General features: G+C 55.2%; 1 protein-coding gene and 1 pseudogene across 1 annotated transcript; both read left to right on the top strand.

The window, feature by feature from the left end:
- The first annotated feature begins 7,961 nt into the window (after positions 1–7,961).
- Positions 7,962–8,381, top strand: LOC147962947 (uncharacterized). The gene has a single exon (XM_087529411.1). The coding sequence runs from the start codon at positions 7,962–7,964 to the stop codon at positions 8,379–8,381; it is 420 nt and encodes a 139-aa protein (XP_087385537.1).
- Positions 8,382–9,899: 1,518 nt separating this feature from the next.
- LOC147962948 (uncharacterized) lies at positions 9,900–15,998 on the top strand (annotated as a pseudogene).
- The last annotated feature ends 257 nt before the right edge of the window (positions 15,999–16,255 follow it).

Raw genomic sequence — 16,255 nt, forward strand, 5'->3', positions numbered from 1 at the left:
TTGCTGAAAGCAGTCTAGGGGTGTGGCTCCTCCATCTTCACATGTGCCATATGCCCAAACGTCCATAGGAGAGACACAATCGGCTTATGTCCTTATATTGCTTCATTGGAGTCTGGCCAATCACTACCTTTATTGAAGTCTGGTTGAGATGATAGACCGCCATCGAGACAGCTTCTCCTCAAAAAGATTCTGGCATGTTCTTGCACTAGAGTATATTTCTCACCATGTTAGTGACAGTTTGATTGCGCCTTTCAAAAACTCAGTTCTTCTGCGGCTGCCTGTTAGAATAAATCCGAGGCACTCCGTTGATCATCCGAAAACCAAGCAATCACACAAACACGACACCAAGATTTGTTAACGAGGTTCACCGATATGGCTACATCCTCGGGGCATGACTACGGGACCTCCTCCCCGTGACACCGCTACAATACCGCCCCGGTCGCCCTGGACACCGGCACATGCCGCCGGCTTCCCCTGCGTTCTGGTGTTATTATGTTGGCATAGGTTACATCATGTGTCTACCCCCGCTATATAAGAGAGGCCTAGGATATAAGTGTCCTACTTGGACACGACTCCATATCCTATCTAAACACAATACAACTACAAGTCCAACTATAACCTACCTTGTACACAATATTCGACACAACTCTAACAAACTCAACCTTGGCGAATAATCTCCACTAGCTTGAATTCGTCAATGCGTCAAACTTCCATGTACATTGGACTTGAGGTTATCCCATGAGCACCGCTGCTACTCCAAAGACTCCATGTGACTCCACCTGCAACTTGTAGTCCCTTCTTTTCTTGACCACAGTCAACACTCGAGCAAACTTAAGTTCCTCGTTACTCTAGTTTGTGCTCCCAACTTCCAGAGTATCAGTCCAACACCATCACACACTGATCACTGACCTGCATGAAAATGAACAACTCACATATTGAGTGTCACACATAAGAGTTACCTGAACTCAACATCACCGCTCCTTTCTTGACCGCCTGTCTGAAACTTGAAAGAATTTCACCGTTGCTTGTAGTCATCCCGAGTGAAATTCGCAGTTGTCTCACCATATGTATGACCACCAGAGCCCTGACCCGTCTCCATGTCCCGTGTGTATGGGACGCCACGCCGCTATTACCACGTCGAGCCTCCGCTGTCCTGGTCGAGTCTCAAGGGTCGCGAACACGTACCACTCAACCCACTGCAGAGTACCACCGATTATCACCGACCGATGACGAGTTTCACGCTTTCATCAGACCACTGGGCTCCAGTCCGAACTACGCGTCACTCGCTTTTTTCCCGCTGAATAGGCTTTCGATTCTCTGGATCCTTATACCGTAGCCCCTCAATCCAGCTCCACATTCAACATGACTCCATGGTAGATGATCAGTCCACCCCCGCGCCTCATCGACTTCAAGCTCCGTGTATACACCACCTTGAATCAATCCCGCGCCATAGTCTTGTCGAAGCCACACAAGCCCTCGGGGTCTGCGCCACGTGTTTGCACGCCCAGAAATCGGTCATCATTAGCATCACGCTCATACATCATCGTCGCCGATCACACCACCGTCTTCTGTACCAACCGACTTGCGTCGATCCGTCAGACTGCCTAGTCCGACCCAGCCGAACTCATTCGACTGTACGACACGCTCGAGGCTCCCAAATCGTCTTCTGCGAATTTCCATCCATCACATGATAATTCCATCTTAGCTGACATGACTTCCTGCAACGCCTTCAAGCATCCCTGTCGCGCCAACAATCTTTAAAAAAATTATCTAAGCTGTGCACACGATTCCCCAAGTAGATGAACAGAACCTCCGCATACTACTAGCAATTCCAACTAGCTGGTCTTCACGTGATCTGCTCCCTTGGCTCAACCCTAAGATGCTAGCTTTGCCTTTCTGCCCTTGCCTTCCAATGGACTATCCCTTGTGATTTTCTAGTTCGCCAGTTGATTTGCCTGCCTATTTGTCAGGTGAGGACACGATCCTCTTTTTGTCTTCAAACAAATCTCATGTCTCGGCACTTCAGCAGCATATCCGTACGCTCCGCAGTCTCCTGTGAACAACACGCCTTGACCACCAGCTATCACATGCTCCCTCACGGCCCAATCTATCTGAGCCATGACCCAGCACGGCCTGCTTGCTCCTGGCGCCACGTGGCCTCCGCGCTGCACCTAGTCCAGAGACATGCGCTGTATTGCACCCAATCGATCGTGTCGTTGCCAGGTCCTCAGCCGCCACGCGCACTTGGATCCAACCTCCTGCACTCCGAGCATCCGAGCGGACCGCGTTATGTACGTGCTACACCTGACACAGCTTCTTGGACCGCCACGCGTGCCTCGCTGCTGCGCTTCCGCACCGAACCAACCTACCGCTGCCTGCCCGGATCGAATTTGCTGCTGTATGAACTCGCCGAAAACTCTGATTGCTCTCGACCACTGCTTTGATCCAAACCTGCCGCTACTTTTCACCGTTTAGACTGCTTTTGATCTTTCCGTTGACCTCCACGAACAACTTCGATCCCACCGCAATCACCTGGCAACCCTCGCAGCCGCTCCATCGATCAAACTGACATCCTCTAGATCAACAACCGACCTCCACCGACCAAGCTCATGATACCACTTGTTAGAATAAATAAGAGGCACTCCGTTGATCATCCAAGAACCAAGCAATCACACAAGCACGACACCGAGATTTGTTAACGAAGTTCACCGATATGGCTACATCCCCGGGGCATGACTATGGGCGCTCCTCCCCGTGACACCACTACAATACCGCATCCGGTTGCCCTGGACACCGGCACATGCCGCCAGCTCCCCCTGCGTTCCGGTGCTATTATGTTAGCATAGGTTACATCGTGTGTCTACCCCCGCTATATAAGAGAAGCCTAGGATATAAGCGTCCTACTTGGACACGACTCCATATCCTATCTAAACACAATACAACTGCAATTCCAACTGTAACCTACCTTGTACACAATATTCGACACAACTCTAACACTGCCAATCTTCTCGCAGTAGTCGTTGATCTCGTTCGACATAAACTCCTCGCTGCGATCTGTGTGTAGAGCAGGAACCGTCAGGTTATGTTCTGTCTTTGTTTCAGCCTTTAGCATCTTGAAAGGTTCAAACGCCTCATCTTTAGATAGTGGTTCTGTGGTTCTGGTCGTGCATTTAGAGGAATGCACTGGATGAAGTTAGATTTTCATATCTGTAGTTCTGTGGTTCTGGACCCCCAAATGTCCGTGTCCGTCGTTGTTTCAGTCTGTCTCTTCATATATATACATTCAGTCTAGAACATCTTGGCACTTTGGCAGCACATGACAGGTTCGCACGTATCTTTCCCCTTGTTTCCATATGCACATTAATATTGGATATTATATACTATTGGAAGTAGAATCTGCGTGTTCCTTATATATTTCTATCAGTTGTGGGGGTGTTGAAAGTGGTGTGGTAATAATATTTCCGTCAGTCGTCAGCACGACGCTCAACATCTCCACCTTGATGTAGGGTTTTCCATCTGCAGGCAAATTAAAGGCTGTTACCATCCTGAGAAAAGTATACTTTTCGTCCCTCGACACTCGGCGAAGTCTAAATTTGGTCTCTTAACTTCAAAACCGGACAACTTGCATCCCCAACTACCGAAATCGGACAAGGTTCATCCTTGAACTCGGTTTTGAATGGTTTTGCTGTTGACTCACCCCGGTTATTGACCCGTGCTCACTCATATTCGTGTAATTTTTTTTATATCCGTGAACTTTTTGAAATCCAAATACAATTTTCAACTCCATGTAGTTTTTTCAAGGTCACGTAATTTTTTTCAAAAATAAACATACTATTTTCAAATCCCTGAACTATTCTGAAATTCGTGTACTTTTTTCAAATCTGTGATCTTTTAACATTTACATACTTTTTCCAAATCCCCGTATTTTCCCAACTTTGTGTAATTTGATCAAATCCAAGTATTTTTCAAAGCCATGAACTGGTTTTGAAATTCGCAAACTCATTTCAAATCCACATGCTTTTCAAAGTCTGCATTTTTTTCAAATCCGTGTTCCTTTTATAATCCATGAACTTTGTTTGAAATTCACGTACATGTTTCAAGTTGAAATAATTTTTGAAATCCACATATTTTTGCATAAGAGAAGTCCACATCTGCGTACTTTTTTCAAGTTCGCATATAATTTTCAACATGAACTCTTTCAAAAAAATGTACCCGAATATGAAAAGGTACATAAATTTAAAAAAATTAAATGAACTTAAAAAACTAAATGAACTTTAAAAAAATACGCATATTTGAAAAAGTACATGAACTTGGAAAAAGTACGCAGATTTAATAAAAAGTACACAAATTTAAAAAAGGTTCACGTATTTGAAAAAACTAACCAAATTTGAAAATATTACGTGGACTTGGAAAAGGTAGGCAAATTTGAGTCGGAACGGTTAAAATCTGGGTGGGACAACACCAAAACCGGTCAAAACTGTGATCAGGGATGAATCTTGTCCGGTTTCAGAAGTTAAGGGTGCAAGTTGTCCGGTTTTGAAGTTGAATGACCAAATCTAGACTCCGCCAAGAATTAAGGGACGAAAAGTATACTTTTCTCGATATAATATGATGTATATCGGCAAGATTTGATCGTTTCAAAAGTTTGTATGACCATAAGTCAGTCAGTTCAATCTTGTAGTGTCTGATGGCTTATATTCACTTTACATTACAGGTCCCCAACGGGCATGTTGCAACGAAGGGAGGCCGGCACCGTTGCAGTTTGGGATAAAATAAAAGTAATGGCCGGCCGCCCTTGATTGTAAGGTCCAGGTTGCCGGCCGTGCGCGTCCGGACTCTCGTTGTCAACTGCTTGTCGTCTTCATCTTCGCCCTGCTCTATGTGATTCCTGTTTTTTTTCTCAAATACGCACAAGCATGCGTATCATATATTCATAGAAGAAGAGCCAAGACGGTTGATACAACGCCTTTCGGCAATGTGCCACCCCGAGAGGTTAACACCCACAATCACCGTGACAACATCGGCAACTAACACCCTTGCCCAAACTTAAGCCAAACAATGGCGAAAAGTACGGACACAGAGCACAGGCCGCAACCCCCGGTATCAAACACGTCATAGCACGACAAATCACCTAACCAAACTAGATCAACGCACTCTCCACCGATGGTGCCTAGAAGATCGGCCAGTAGACAGCGGGAGCTAGTCTGACTCGAAGAAGACATGGCCGATGAGGCATCGATGATGGAGTACACAGCGCCCTGAATTCTCATGTCCACAGCAACATCCCGCACATGACAGCCCTGCAACCCAAGCCACACCGCCGAGGCGAGCGAGGAAAACCACCAGCCGCGTGCCCGGACGACACCCCAAGCACCTAGGCAGCGCCTCCAAGAAGGGGACGGCACCGATACGCCACCGCTGCCTGGCCCGGTGAACCGAGCCTAGAGTTTCCTCCGGTGTCAGTAGAGCGGATGGACATGGCCATGACAACGCCTCCAGGGAGGAGACGGTGCCCACGAGCATCGCCGTTGCCCACAGCCGTAGCCGCGCCGGATTTCTCCTTGGCCACGCCCATCATCTCCGGAGCTCAGCAAACTTGAAGTGGGGGGCAAAGCTGCCACCTTGGGCCATCACCGTGGAGAGGGGAACCGAATGCCGCCGCGCCACATCCGCAGACCACCACGCCGCCTAGTAGGCGCGTCCACCGCAGCCCCTGGTCGAGGGCGACCAGCGCCTGCCTCCACCCGCCGCATCCCCGCCGCCCTCACGGCCAGGGACATCATCGCCTTCGTCGGGACGCCGCCGCAACTCCCAACCAGCCACCATGACGGGACTCCACTCCGGGGAGAAGACAGCGAATCCGCCTCAGCCTGGGGCCGCCGCCCCAGCATACCAGCACCGGACCACCCGCCGGTGGCAGCCCCGGCGGTGCCCGCGTAGCCCAGGCGGCCAGATCTGGCCGAGCCAGACCGAGCCAGCCCGGCGGCCCGCGCAGCCTCCACGCCTCGGCCAGGTGCCAGCGGGAGCAGCAGGCCGCGCCACTCGCCCCCGCGCCGCCCGCCATCGCGCCATCACGCCTCGCCGCGAGCGCGCCGCCACCACTCAATGCAGACGCCCGCGCCTGCCGACACCGCGCATGGGGAGGAGATGCCCCGCCGCCGCCGACGCCGACCGGGCTTTGCCGGCGGCACAGCCCGGCGGCGGCGAGGAGAGGGCAGGAGAAGGGAGAGCTCGCTTGGCGGCGCTGGGGTTTGCCCTCCCGGTCGCCGTGCGGGAGCGGCTCGGGAGGGGAGGGAAAAAATAAGACCATGTGCAAATTGCTTGTGCTCTATGTGAAATATTTCTATTGCTGCTGCTGCCTACTGCCCCCCTTATGCTTTCTAGTTTGTGATTTCTGTTTAATTTTTGGACAATCATATTTGTGATATACTGCTTATGCTTTCGAATATAAGGGTCAATTTCTACTTGTGCTATTGCCTACTGTCCCCTATGTTTTTTTCCTATAGACTGTGGACTTAAACCTTGTGTATTCGTCAGTTTAGTCTTAGCAGAAAATAAACGCTGCTTAGTCAGCTGAGTAGATAAGTTTGTTAGAAAGTTTTTTTCCTTAGAAGTAGTCCACACCCCGCACGAGCTGGATCGTGGGATGGCGCGATCGTTGTGGCTCGGCTTGGCTGTTTTCTCGGGCCGTTAGTGGCCTCGTTTCCCTTCTGTAACACAATAAGAGGAGAAGAAGAAATGCAGAAAAGTTGCAAGTGTTCGCAACGCAAAACCACTGTCTTCTGAGCACTCTCGTGTGTGTGTGTGTGTATGTGTGTGTGTGTGTGATCGGTGCTTACAATTGGAAACAGAGCCGTTAGTACGACCCGGCGGTCATGGCGGGAAGCAAGGAGCCCCGGAAGGGCTCCGGCGAGTGGTCGCGAAAGGACTCCGATGGCGGGTCCCGAACTCCATCGCCGACATGTGGGCGCACGCTCTCGCGGTCTCCCAGGGCTAGGCATAGCCGCACCGTGCGCGGGCGCGAGGTCGCCGCGCCGGTGGTGCAGAGACGCGAGGTGGCCCTCCCAACGGTGTTCCCAACACTGACCCGGAGCAACTACGGCAGCTGGTCTCTCCTGATGAGAGCCATCCTGCAAACTCGCGGGCTATGGGACGCCGTCACCACTGGAATCACCGACTACCACAATGACCACACCACAATGGAGGCCGTCCTCCGGGCGGTGCCAGAGGAGATGCTCGCGGTCCTCTCCACGAAGGAGACGGCGAAGCAGGCCTGGGACGCCGTCAAGACCATGCGGATGGGCTCGGCCGCCTTGCGCGAGGCCAAGGCCCAGGGCCTCCGTCGAGAATTTGAGGATATCCGTTTCAAGCCCGGCGAGAACATCGACGACTTTGCGATGAGCCTCACCAGGCTCGTCAACAACCTCTCCATCCATGGTGCTCCCGTCGGGGACGCACGTGTGGTACGTAAGTTCCTTCGTGTTGTGCCCCGCAAATATGCTCAGGTGGCACTCTCCATCGAGACGTTGGTCGACCTCGACACCCTGACGGTGGAGGAGCTCACCGGACGGCTCAAGGTGGCGGAGGAACGCCTCGACCAAGACGGCGGAGGCGATGATGCCGGTCGCCTTCTGATGACCCTGGAGGACTAGCGCGCGTACGAGAAGCGTACGACGAACAACGGCGCAAGCGGCAGCAACTCGTCAGGTTCACAGGCGCGCGGACTAGGGCGTGGCCGCGGACGTGGCCACGGCGGTGCACGAGGCGAAAAAGGCAAGTCCCCTGCCGGCACTCACGCCCGTGGTGGGAAGAACGGCGGCGGCGACGCGGATCGTGACAAGTGTTACTACTGTGGCATCGCAGGCCACTGGGCCCGGGACTGCCGCAAGAAGAAACGCGAGGAGGAACATTCCCTCCTTGCACATGGCCAAGCAGGCGAGGACGACGATCCGGGTCTACTGATGATCGAGGAGGCCTCCCTGACAGCTGCGGCCGTCACGCCGCGTGCTGGAGCGTGTGAGGAGGTCTTCTTCCTCAACGAGTCGTGCGCCCGCATGGAACTCTGCCGCGCTCCCGGAGATCAGGACGCGGCCTGGTACCTCGACACGGGTGCATCGAACCACATGACCGGTGACGAGGCGGAGTTCGCCGAGCTGGACAAGGGCATTCATGGCTCGGTCAGGTTTGGGGACGGCTTGCTCGTGTCAATCCAAGGGCGGGGCACCGTCCTGTTCGCCGCGGCTGACGACGGGCATCGTGCACTCACCAACGTGTACTGGATCCCACGGCTCAAGAGCAACATCGTGTCCATCGGGCAGCTCTACGAGAACGGCGGCCCCACGCACGTCGAAGCCGGCATCATGGCGGTGCGCGACCGCTAGCACCGCATCCTGGCCAGAGTGCCGCGCACCCGCAACAGGCTCTACATCGCCCGTTACAGCTCGCCAACCCCGTCTGCCTCGCTGCGCACTCCGGGGATGAGGCGTGGCGCTGGCACGGGCGCTTCGGGGACCAACACTTCGACGGCCTCGAGCGGCTGGCACGGGCGCTTCGGGGACCAACACTTCGACGGCCTCGAGCGGCTGGCACGTCAGACCATGGTCAAGGGCATGCCTCGTCCACCACTGCAAGCAGGTTTGCGACACTTGCCTAGTGGGCAAGCAGCGGCGAGCGCCTTTCCCTCAACAGGCTAACTACCGCACCACCGAGCCGCTTGAGCTTGTGCATGGTGATCTTTGCGGGCCTATCTCGCCGCCCACTCTGGGCAGCAAGCGTTACTTCCTGTTGCTTGTGGATGATCACAGCAGGTTCATGTGGTTGTACCTGCTCCAGAGCAAGGACGAGGCAGCCGAGGCGATCCAGCGCTTCCAGGCACACGCAGAGCGCGAGAAGCTGCGCACTTTCCGCTCTGACCGAGGCGGAGAGTTCAACTCCGGCGAGTTCAGCGCACATCTTGCTGATCTTGGGGTCCAGAGGCACCTCACCGCGCCATACTCGCCCCAACAGAATGGCGTGGTGGAGAGGCGCAACCAAACCGTCATCGGGACGACCCGGTGCATGCTCAAGGCGATGGGAGTGCCGCCGCAATTTTGGGGCGAGGCCGTGTCCACAGCCGCTTTCGTGCTCAATATGGCGTACTCCAGAAGCGTACCGGGCAAGACGCCATTCGAGGTCTGGCATGGCAGGAAGCCCTCCGTCAACTTCTTGCGCGTGTTCGGCAGTGTGGCGCATGTCAAGAACACACGCCCACACCTCTCCAAGCTTGAGGGCCGGAGCAAAGCCATGGTTATGATCGGGTACGAGCCGGGGAGCAAGGCGTACCGGCTCTACGACCCGGTGGGCAACCGAGTCCATGTCTCCCGTGATGTCGGCTTCGACGAGACGCGAGCATGGGACTGGGAGAAGAGTGGCACGGACCGGGCAGGTATGAGCTTTACAATCGAGCCCATGTCAATCCTCACAGGCGGTCCGTCATCTACGGCATGCTCCTCCTCATCGCCTGGCGCCCCGCGATCATCCGCTCAGTCCGCGTCCCTGTCAAGCATGCCATCCACGACAACAGCATCGACCGGGGGCGACGACGACACCCCAGCGATGACCACTACCGCGCCCACGGCTCCCCCGGCTCCTGCGCGCACGACCGGCAACCTTGCGCCGGTGCACCCGATGACGACGCGCGGCAAGGACGGCATCTTCCTCCCCAACCCTCGCTACATGGACACGGCTGAGAAGGCGGCACGGAACGCGCCTCCTCCAGGGCTGGAGGAGTTCGACGACGCTGACGGCGAGATCGATGACGACGAACTCATCGACGAGCTGCACCTCGCGCTGGGCGAGGTGCCCGGCTCCTTTGAGAAAGCAAAAGGTGAGACGTGCTGGCACCACGCGATGATGGAGAGATGAACTCCATTGAACCCAACCAAACCTGGGAGCTCGTGGACCTGCCCGCTGGTCACCGTCCGATCGGCCTCAAATGGGTATACAAGACCAAGAAAGATGCCCACGGTGCGGTAGTGAAGCACAAGCGAGGTTGGTGGCGAAGGGATATGTATAGAAGCACGGCGTCGACTACGACGAGGTGTTCGCGCCGGTGGCCAGGCTCGAGTCCGTCCGCCTCCTGCTCGCTCTGGCTGCGCGCGCGAGCTGGACTGCGCACCACATGGACGTAAAGTCCGCCTTCCTCAACGGCGAGCTAGAAGAGGAGGTTTACGTGGTGCAGCCGCCGGGGTTCACAGCTACCGGCGAAGATTCGAAGGTACTCAAACTCAGGAGCAGCGCATGAAGATCGGGATGGTGGAGCTCGACGAAGCACACAAGGCTTAGGGAGTGATTGTGGACTTAAACCTTGTGTATTTGTCAGTTTAGTCTTAGCAGAAAGTAAACGCTGCTTAGTCAGCTGAGTAGATAAGTTTGTTAGAAAGTTTTTTCCTTAGAATTAGTCCACACCCCGCACGAGCTGGATCGTGGGATGGCGTGATCGTTGTGGCTCGGCATGGCTGTTTTCTCGGACCGTTAGTGGCCTCATTTCCCTTCTGTAATAGAATAAGAGGAGAAGAAGAAATGCAGAAAAGTTGCAAGTATTCGCAACGCAAAACCACTATCTTCTGAGCACTCTCGTGTGTGTGTGTGTGTGATCGGTGCTTACATAGACATGGACAATATATACTTTGTGGTATGCTCACAAAGGCTTGCTATCTGTAGTGGCTTGTATATATTGCACGATCATACCATTCCAGCTCAAATGACTCAAGCCGAGGCTCCTCTTTCGCTCCATCCTCCATGCTTTTCTTGTTGACTGTAACTTCTCTATTCTAGCACTCATGCACGTACTCGTGTGCATGCCCACGTTGTAGCACCACCTCGCGCACCTCGCGCCTCATGTAACTGCGCTCGGCGCCTCCTCTGTAACCCGGCTATATTAGGCTGAGTCATACACTCGAGAGCACCCAAGGTGCATTCTCTCATTCCTCTCCTTGTCTACATGGTATCAGACGCTAGGCCTCACCAACGTCGCTAACTGCCTTCCGCTGCTCCGTCTTGCCGGCGACATAGTTGCCCCATCACCGCCCCCTCCTCCACCACCCCCACCCCCTCCCAACCATGGTCTTCACGGCGCCTTTGCTGCCGCCGCCGCTGCCACACCGAGCCGTAACGCCCTCCTCACCCCCTCAGCTCTCGCAGCGGCCTCGCGCACCGGCACCATCATCCCGGGCGCCGGCGCCCCCGACCTGCACCTTGCGCAGCCGCCCTCCCACCTAGCTGCCATCTACATCAACCAGCATGTCCCCATCGTCCTTTCCTTGCAGCCACCCAACTTCTCCCAGTGGCGCACCCTGTTCGAGGTCACCTTCCAGAAGAGCGGTGTCGTCGCCCACATCAATGGGGCGCCGCGGCCCAATGATCCTCTTTGGCTACAGGACGATGCCCACATTGTCTCCTGGCTCTACAACCGCATCAGCCCAGAGATCTTTGGGCTTGTGCACTTCCGCGGCACCACGGCCACGGAACTCTGGGCGGCGATCACCTCCATCTTCTTGGAGAACAGGGAGCATCAGGCGGTCTTCCTCGCCACCGACTTCCGCCGTATCGAGCAAGGATCTGGCTCGGTCCTCTCCTACTTCACGCGCCTTAAGGACTGCGCTGATCGTCTCTTCGACCCTAGTGAGCCCGTCGGTGACCGCGAGCAGGTCCTCAACATGTTTTGCGGTCTTCATCCACGCCCGCGCTACGCCGTGCCCATCCTGACGATGCAGACACCCTTCCCCTCCTTCCTCCGCTACTGCGCTTTCCTCCTCCTCGAGGAGAGTCGCCAGTCCGCGGAGCCGTCCAGCGACATCGCCGTTCACGCCGCCCGCGCTCCTGCCAGCACCAACTCCGGCGGGGGTGCCGCAGGAAGCGGCGGTGGCCCGAACCGTCGCGGTGGCGGTGGTGGCCGCAACAAGGGAAAAGGCAAAGCGCCGCGGGAGATCGGCAACTGCAGCAACAACGTGCCAGCGCCGCGCCCGCTTGCCCCGTCCCCGTCGGCTCACGCGCCCTGGACGGGCATGGTGCACGCCTAGCCGGTGCCGTGGTGTCCGCACGCCCCTAGCGCGGGTGTGCTCGGCCCTCTCCCTGGTGGACACGCACCGTTCGCTGGTGTGGCCTCGCACTACTCTGCTCCGCCATCGGCCTCATACGGCGCGCTTCCTGCGCAGTGGACCCCCGGCGTCGTCCCACCTTACCCTCTCTACGGCGCGCCTACGGCGGGGGTGTCCTCGTCCTCAGCTCAGGCTGGCTGGGACCAGTCCTCGCTGGTGCACGCCCTCAACAACATGCACGTCCAGCAGCCGCATCCGCCGTTGCCTAGCGGGGACTGGTACCTGGACACCGGAGCATCCTCACACATGGCCTCGTCGTCAGGTTTGCTCACCTCCTCCAGCCCTTGTCATTCTTCTCGCATAGTGGTTGGCGATGGATCATCGTTCGCGGTTACACACTCTGGCACTGCCCACATCCCCACGTCTGCTGATCCTCTTACCCTGCGCCATGTTCTAGTCTCTCCCAACCTCATCAAAAATCTTGTCTCTGTCAAGAAACTAGCTCGTGACAATCCCGTTAATGTTGAATTTGACGATGTGGGTTTCTTTGTCAAGGATCGAAGGACGAAGCGGGTGATCCTCCGGTGTAAATCTAACGATGAAATCTACCCAGTCACGCAGCCCGATCGCCACCTCACCCACGCCGCAAGTGTCGCCTCGCTGGACCGGTGGCATCAACGACTGGGCCACCCAGGCCATGACGTCCTCCACCGCATGCTGTGTGCCTGCTCCGTCCATCTCCCCGGCTCGCCGTCACACATCTTCCATGACTGTCAGTTAGGAAAGAGCGTTAGGCTCCCGTTTTCTTCTTCAGAACATGTGTCGTACTTTCCTTTTCAGTTAGTGCACTGCGACGTTTGGACCTCGCCCGTGCCCAGTGTATCAGGCAAGCAGTACTATCTTGTTCTTCTCAATGATTATAGTCACTTTTTGTGGACATATCCCCTTCATCGCAAATCTGAAGTTTTTCCTCTTATACGATGATTTGCCCGCTTCGCTCGTCGACAGTTCAACCTGAACTTGCTCGCTCTCCAGTGCGACAACGGATGAGAGTTCGACAACTATATTGCTCGCGCCTTCCTCTCCAACGAGGGCATCTCTCTTCGTTTTTCTTGCCCATACAAATCACCACAAAACGGGCGAGCTGACCGAGTACTCCGCACCCTGAACGACACTGTTCGCTCGCTCCTCACACACACATCCATGCCGTTCACGTACTGGGTCGAAGCTCTTAACACGGCCACATTCCTCCTCAACCTTCGCTCGTGTCGCACTCGCCACGACCACACCCCCTTCTTCCTTCTCCACGACATACACCCTGACAACGCGTCGGTGCGCGTGTTTCGGTGTCTCTGCTACCCCAACATCACAGCCACTACCCCGCACAAACTCGCTCTGCGCTCTGCAGCTTGTGTCTTCCCCGGCTATTCCTCCGAGCACAAGGGATACCGCTGCCTCGATCGCACAAACAACAGCGTTCTCGTCTCATGCCATGTCGTCTTCGACGAGACCCACTTCCCCATCTCCCATGCTACCACTGAATCCACACCTCCTAACGATGAAACTGATCAGCTACCCCTGCCAGTCGTCCCACGCCGGCCTGGCTCGCAGCGATCCCGACCATGCCCTACCACTTCCCCACCTCCTATCACGGTCGCACACCTGCCCAGCTCTCCGATCGTCACCATGACCCACACACAACACCCAGCTCTCTGGTAGCTGCTGACTCTCCTACGTTCACCGCGTCGCCGGACTCCGCACCTACCGTGAACTCCAGTCCCGCCAATGCTCCAACAGCAACCCCAGCACACCGTTGCCTGCTCGCGCCTCCCACGTGCCCACGCACGCTATGATCACCCGTGGGCGCGCCGGCAAGTTCCTTCCCAACCCCAAATATGCTGAAACAAACACTGCTTCTGCCGTCTCCACCATCTCACCCGTGCCCAAGTCCGTGTCCGCCGCGCTTTGTGATATCCATTGGCTAACCGCTATGCAGGATGAATACACTGCGCTCATGGCGAACAGGACATGGACGCTCGTGCCTCGGCCCAGGGGTGCCAACATTGTCACGGGAAAATGGTTCTCCAGGCATAAGCTCAAAGCTGATGGATCCCTGGATCGCTACAAGGCAAGATGGGTAGTCCGCGGGTTCTCGCAACGCCCTGGTGTGGACTTTGATAAGACATTCTCGCCAGTGGTCAAAGCAGCTACCATCCGTGCTGTCCTCACCGTCGCCGCCGCGCGCGACTGGCCCGTGCACCAAAAGATTTCAGAGAAGAATCAAATATTGTTCATAGATAGACAAGATCATAAACCCACAATTCATCGGATATCGACAAACACACCCCAAAAAGAGTTACATCGAATAGATCTCGAACAAGATCGAGGAGAACTTTGTATTGAGATTTAAAGAGAGAGAAGAAGCCATCTAGCTACTAACTATGGACCTGAAGGTCTGAAGTAAACTAGTCACACATCAATGGAGGGGCCATGGAGTTGATGTAGAGGACCTCTGTGATCAATGCCCCCTCCGGCGAAGCTCCGAAAAAGACCCCAATATGGGATCTCTTGGTTATAGAAGGTTGCGGCGGTGGAAATAGGGTTTCGTGGTGCTCCTGGATGTTTTCGGAGTATGTGAACATATATAGGAGGAAGAAGTAGTTTGGTTGAGCCATGAGGGGCCCACGAGAGGGGAGGGCGCGCACAGGGGGGTAGCCGCGCCCCCTGCCTCGTGGACGCATCGTTCGTTTCTTGACGTCCACTCCAAGTCCTATGGATCATGTTTGTTCCAAAAATCACGCTCCCGAAAGTTTCATTCCGTTTGGACTCCGTTTGATATTCTTTTTCTACGAGACACTGAAATAGGCAAAAAAAACAGCAATTTGCACTGTGCCTTGGGTTAATAGGTTAGTCCCAAAAATAATATAAGTGTAAAATAAAGCGCATTAACATCCAAAACAAATAATATAATAGCATGGAACAATAAAAAATTATAGATACGTTGGAGACGTATCAAGGATCCCCAAGCTTAATTCCTGCTCGTCCTCGAGTAGGTAAATGATAAAAACAGAATTTTTGATGTGGAGCCGCGCCAGCTTCTAACTCTCCCAACAGAAGTATCCTGACGAGCTATTGGATCGTGCCAACGTGACCGCTTGCAAGCCCGTGTCAACGCCAGTGGACACGCATTCGAAGATGTCCGCCGCCGTGGGCGCGCCCGTCCGCGACGCCTCGGAGTACCGTAGCCTGGTGGGCGCGCTCCAGTACATCACTCTCACGCACCCTGACCTCGCCTATGCGGTCCAGCAACCTTGCCTCTTCATGCACGACCCGTGCGAGTAGCACCACCCCCTCGTCAAACGGATCCTGCGCTACCTGCGCGGCACGTCGACGCACGGGCTCCATCTGCACTGCTCTACTTCACTCGACCTGGTGGCCTACACCGACGCCGACTGGGCCGGGTGCCCCAATACGCGCCGCTCCACGTCTGGCTACGCCGTCTTCCTCGGCAACTCGCTCGTCTCCTGGTCATCGAAGTGCCAACCGACCGTCTCCCGCTCCAGTGCGGAGGCGGAGTACTGTGCCGTCGCCAATGCCGTTGCAGAATGCTGCTGGCTGCGCCAGCTTCTCGGTGAACTGTGCGTGCCTCTGCCCACAGCCACGGTGACCTACTGCGACAATATCTCCTCTGTTTACATGGCTGACAACCCAGTGCATCACCGGCGCACCAAACACATCGAGCTCGACATCCATTTTGTCCGCGAGAAGGTTGTTGTGGGCCAACTGCGCGTTCTCCATGTCTCGACCACGCAGCAGTTCGCCGACATCCTGACGAAGGGCCTCCTGACGCCGGCATTCCAAGAATTCCGTTCCATCCTGTGCATCCGGCCACCCGATGCTCAGAGTACGGCGGGGTGTTGACTGTAATGTCTCTAGTCTAGCACTCCTGCACGTACTCGTGCATGCCCACGTTGTAGCACCACCTCGCGGACCTCGCGCCTCATGTAACTGCGCTCGGCGCCCCCTCTGTAACCCGGCTATATTAGCGTGAGTAATACACTCGAGAGCACCCAAGGTGCATTCTCTCATTCCTCTCCTCGTCTACACTTCTATATGCTCACAGACAAACAGGAGGTGCGCATCTAAAACTTGTCAAATATTGTGTCTACATTTTCAGG

This window comes from Triticum urartu, chromosome 6A (genome assembly GCF_056163025.1).
Source record: "Triticum urartu cultivar PI428250 chromosome 6A, HENAU_Tu73, whole genome shotgun sequence".
NCBI lineage: Eukaryota > Viridiplantae > Streptophyta > Magnoliopsida > Poales > Poaceae > Triticum > Triticum urartu.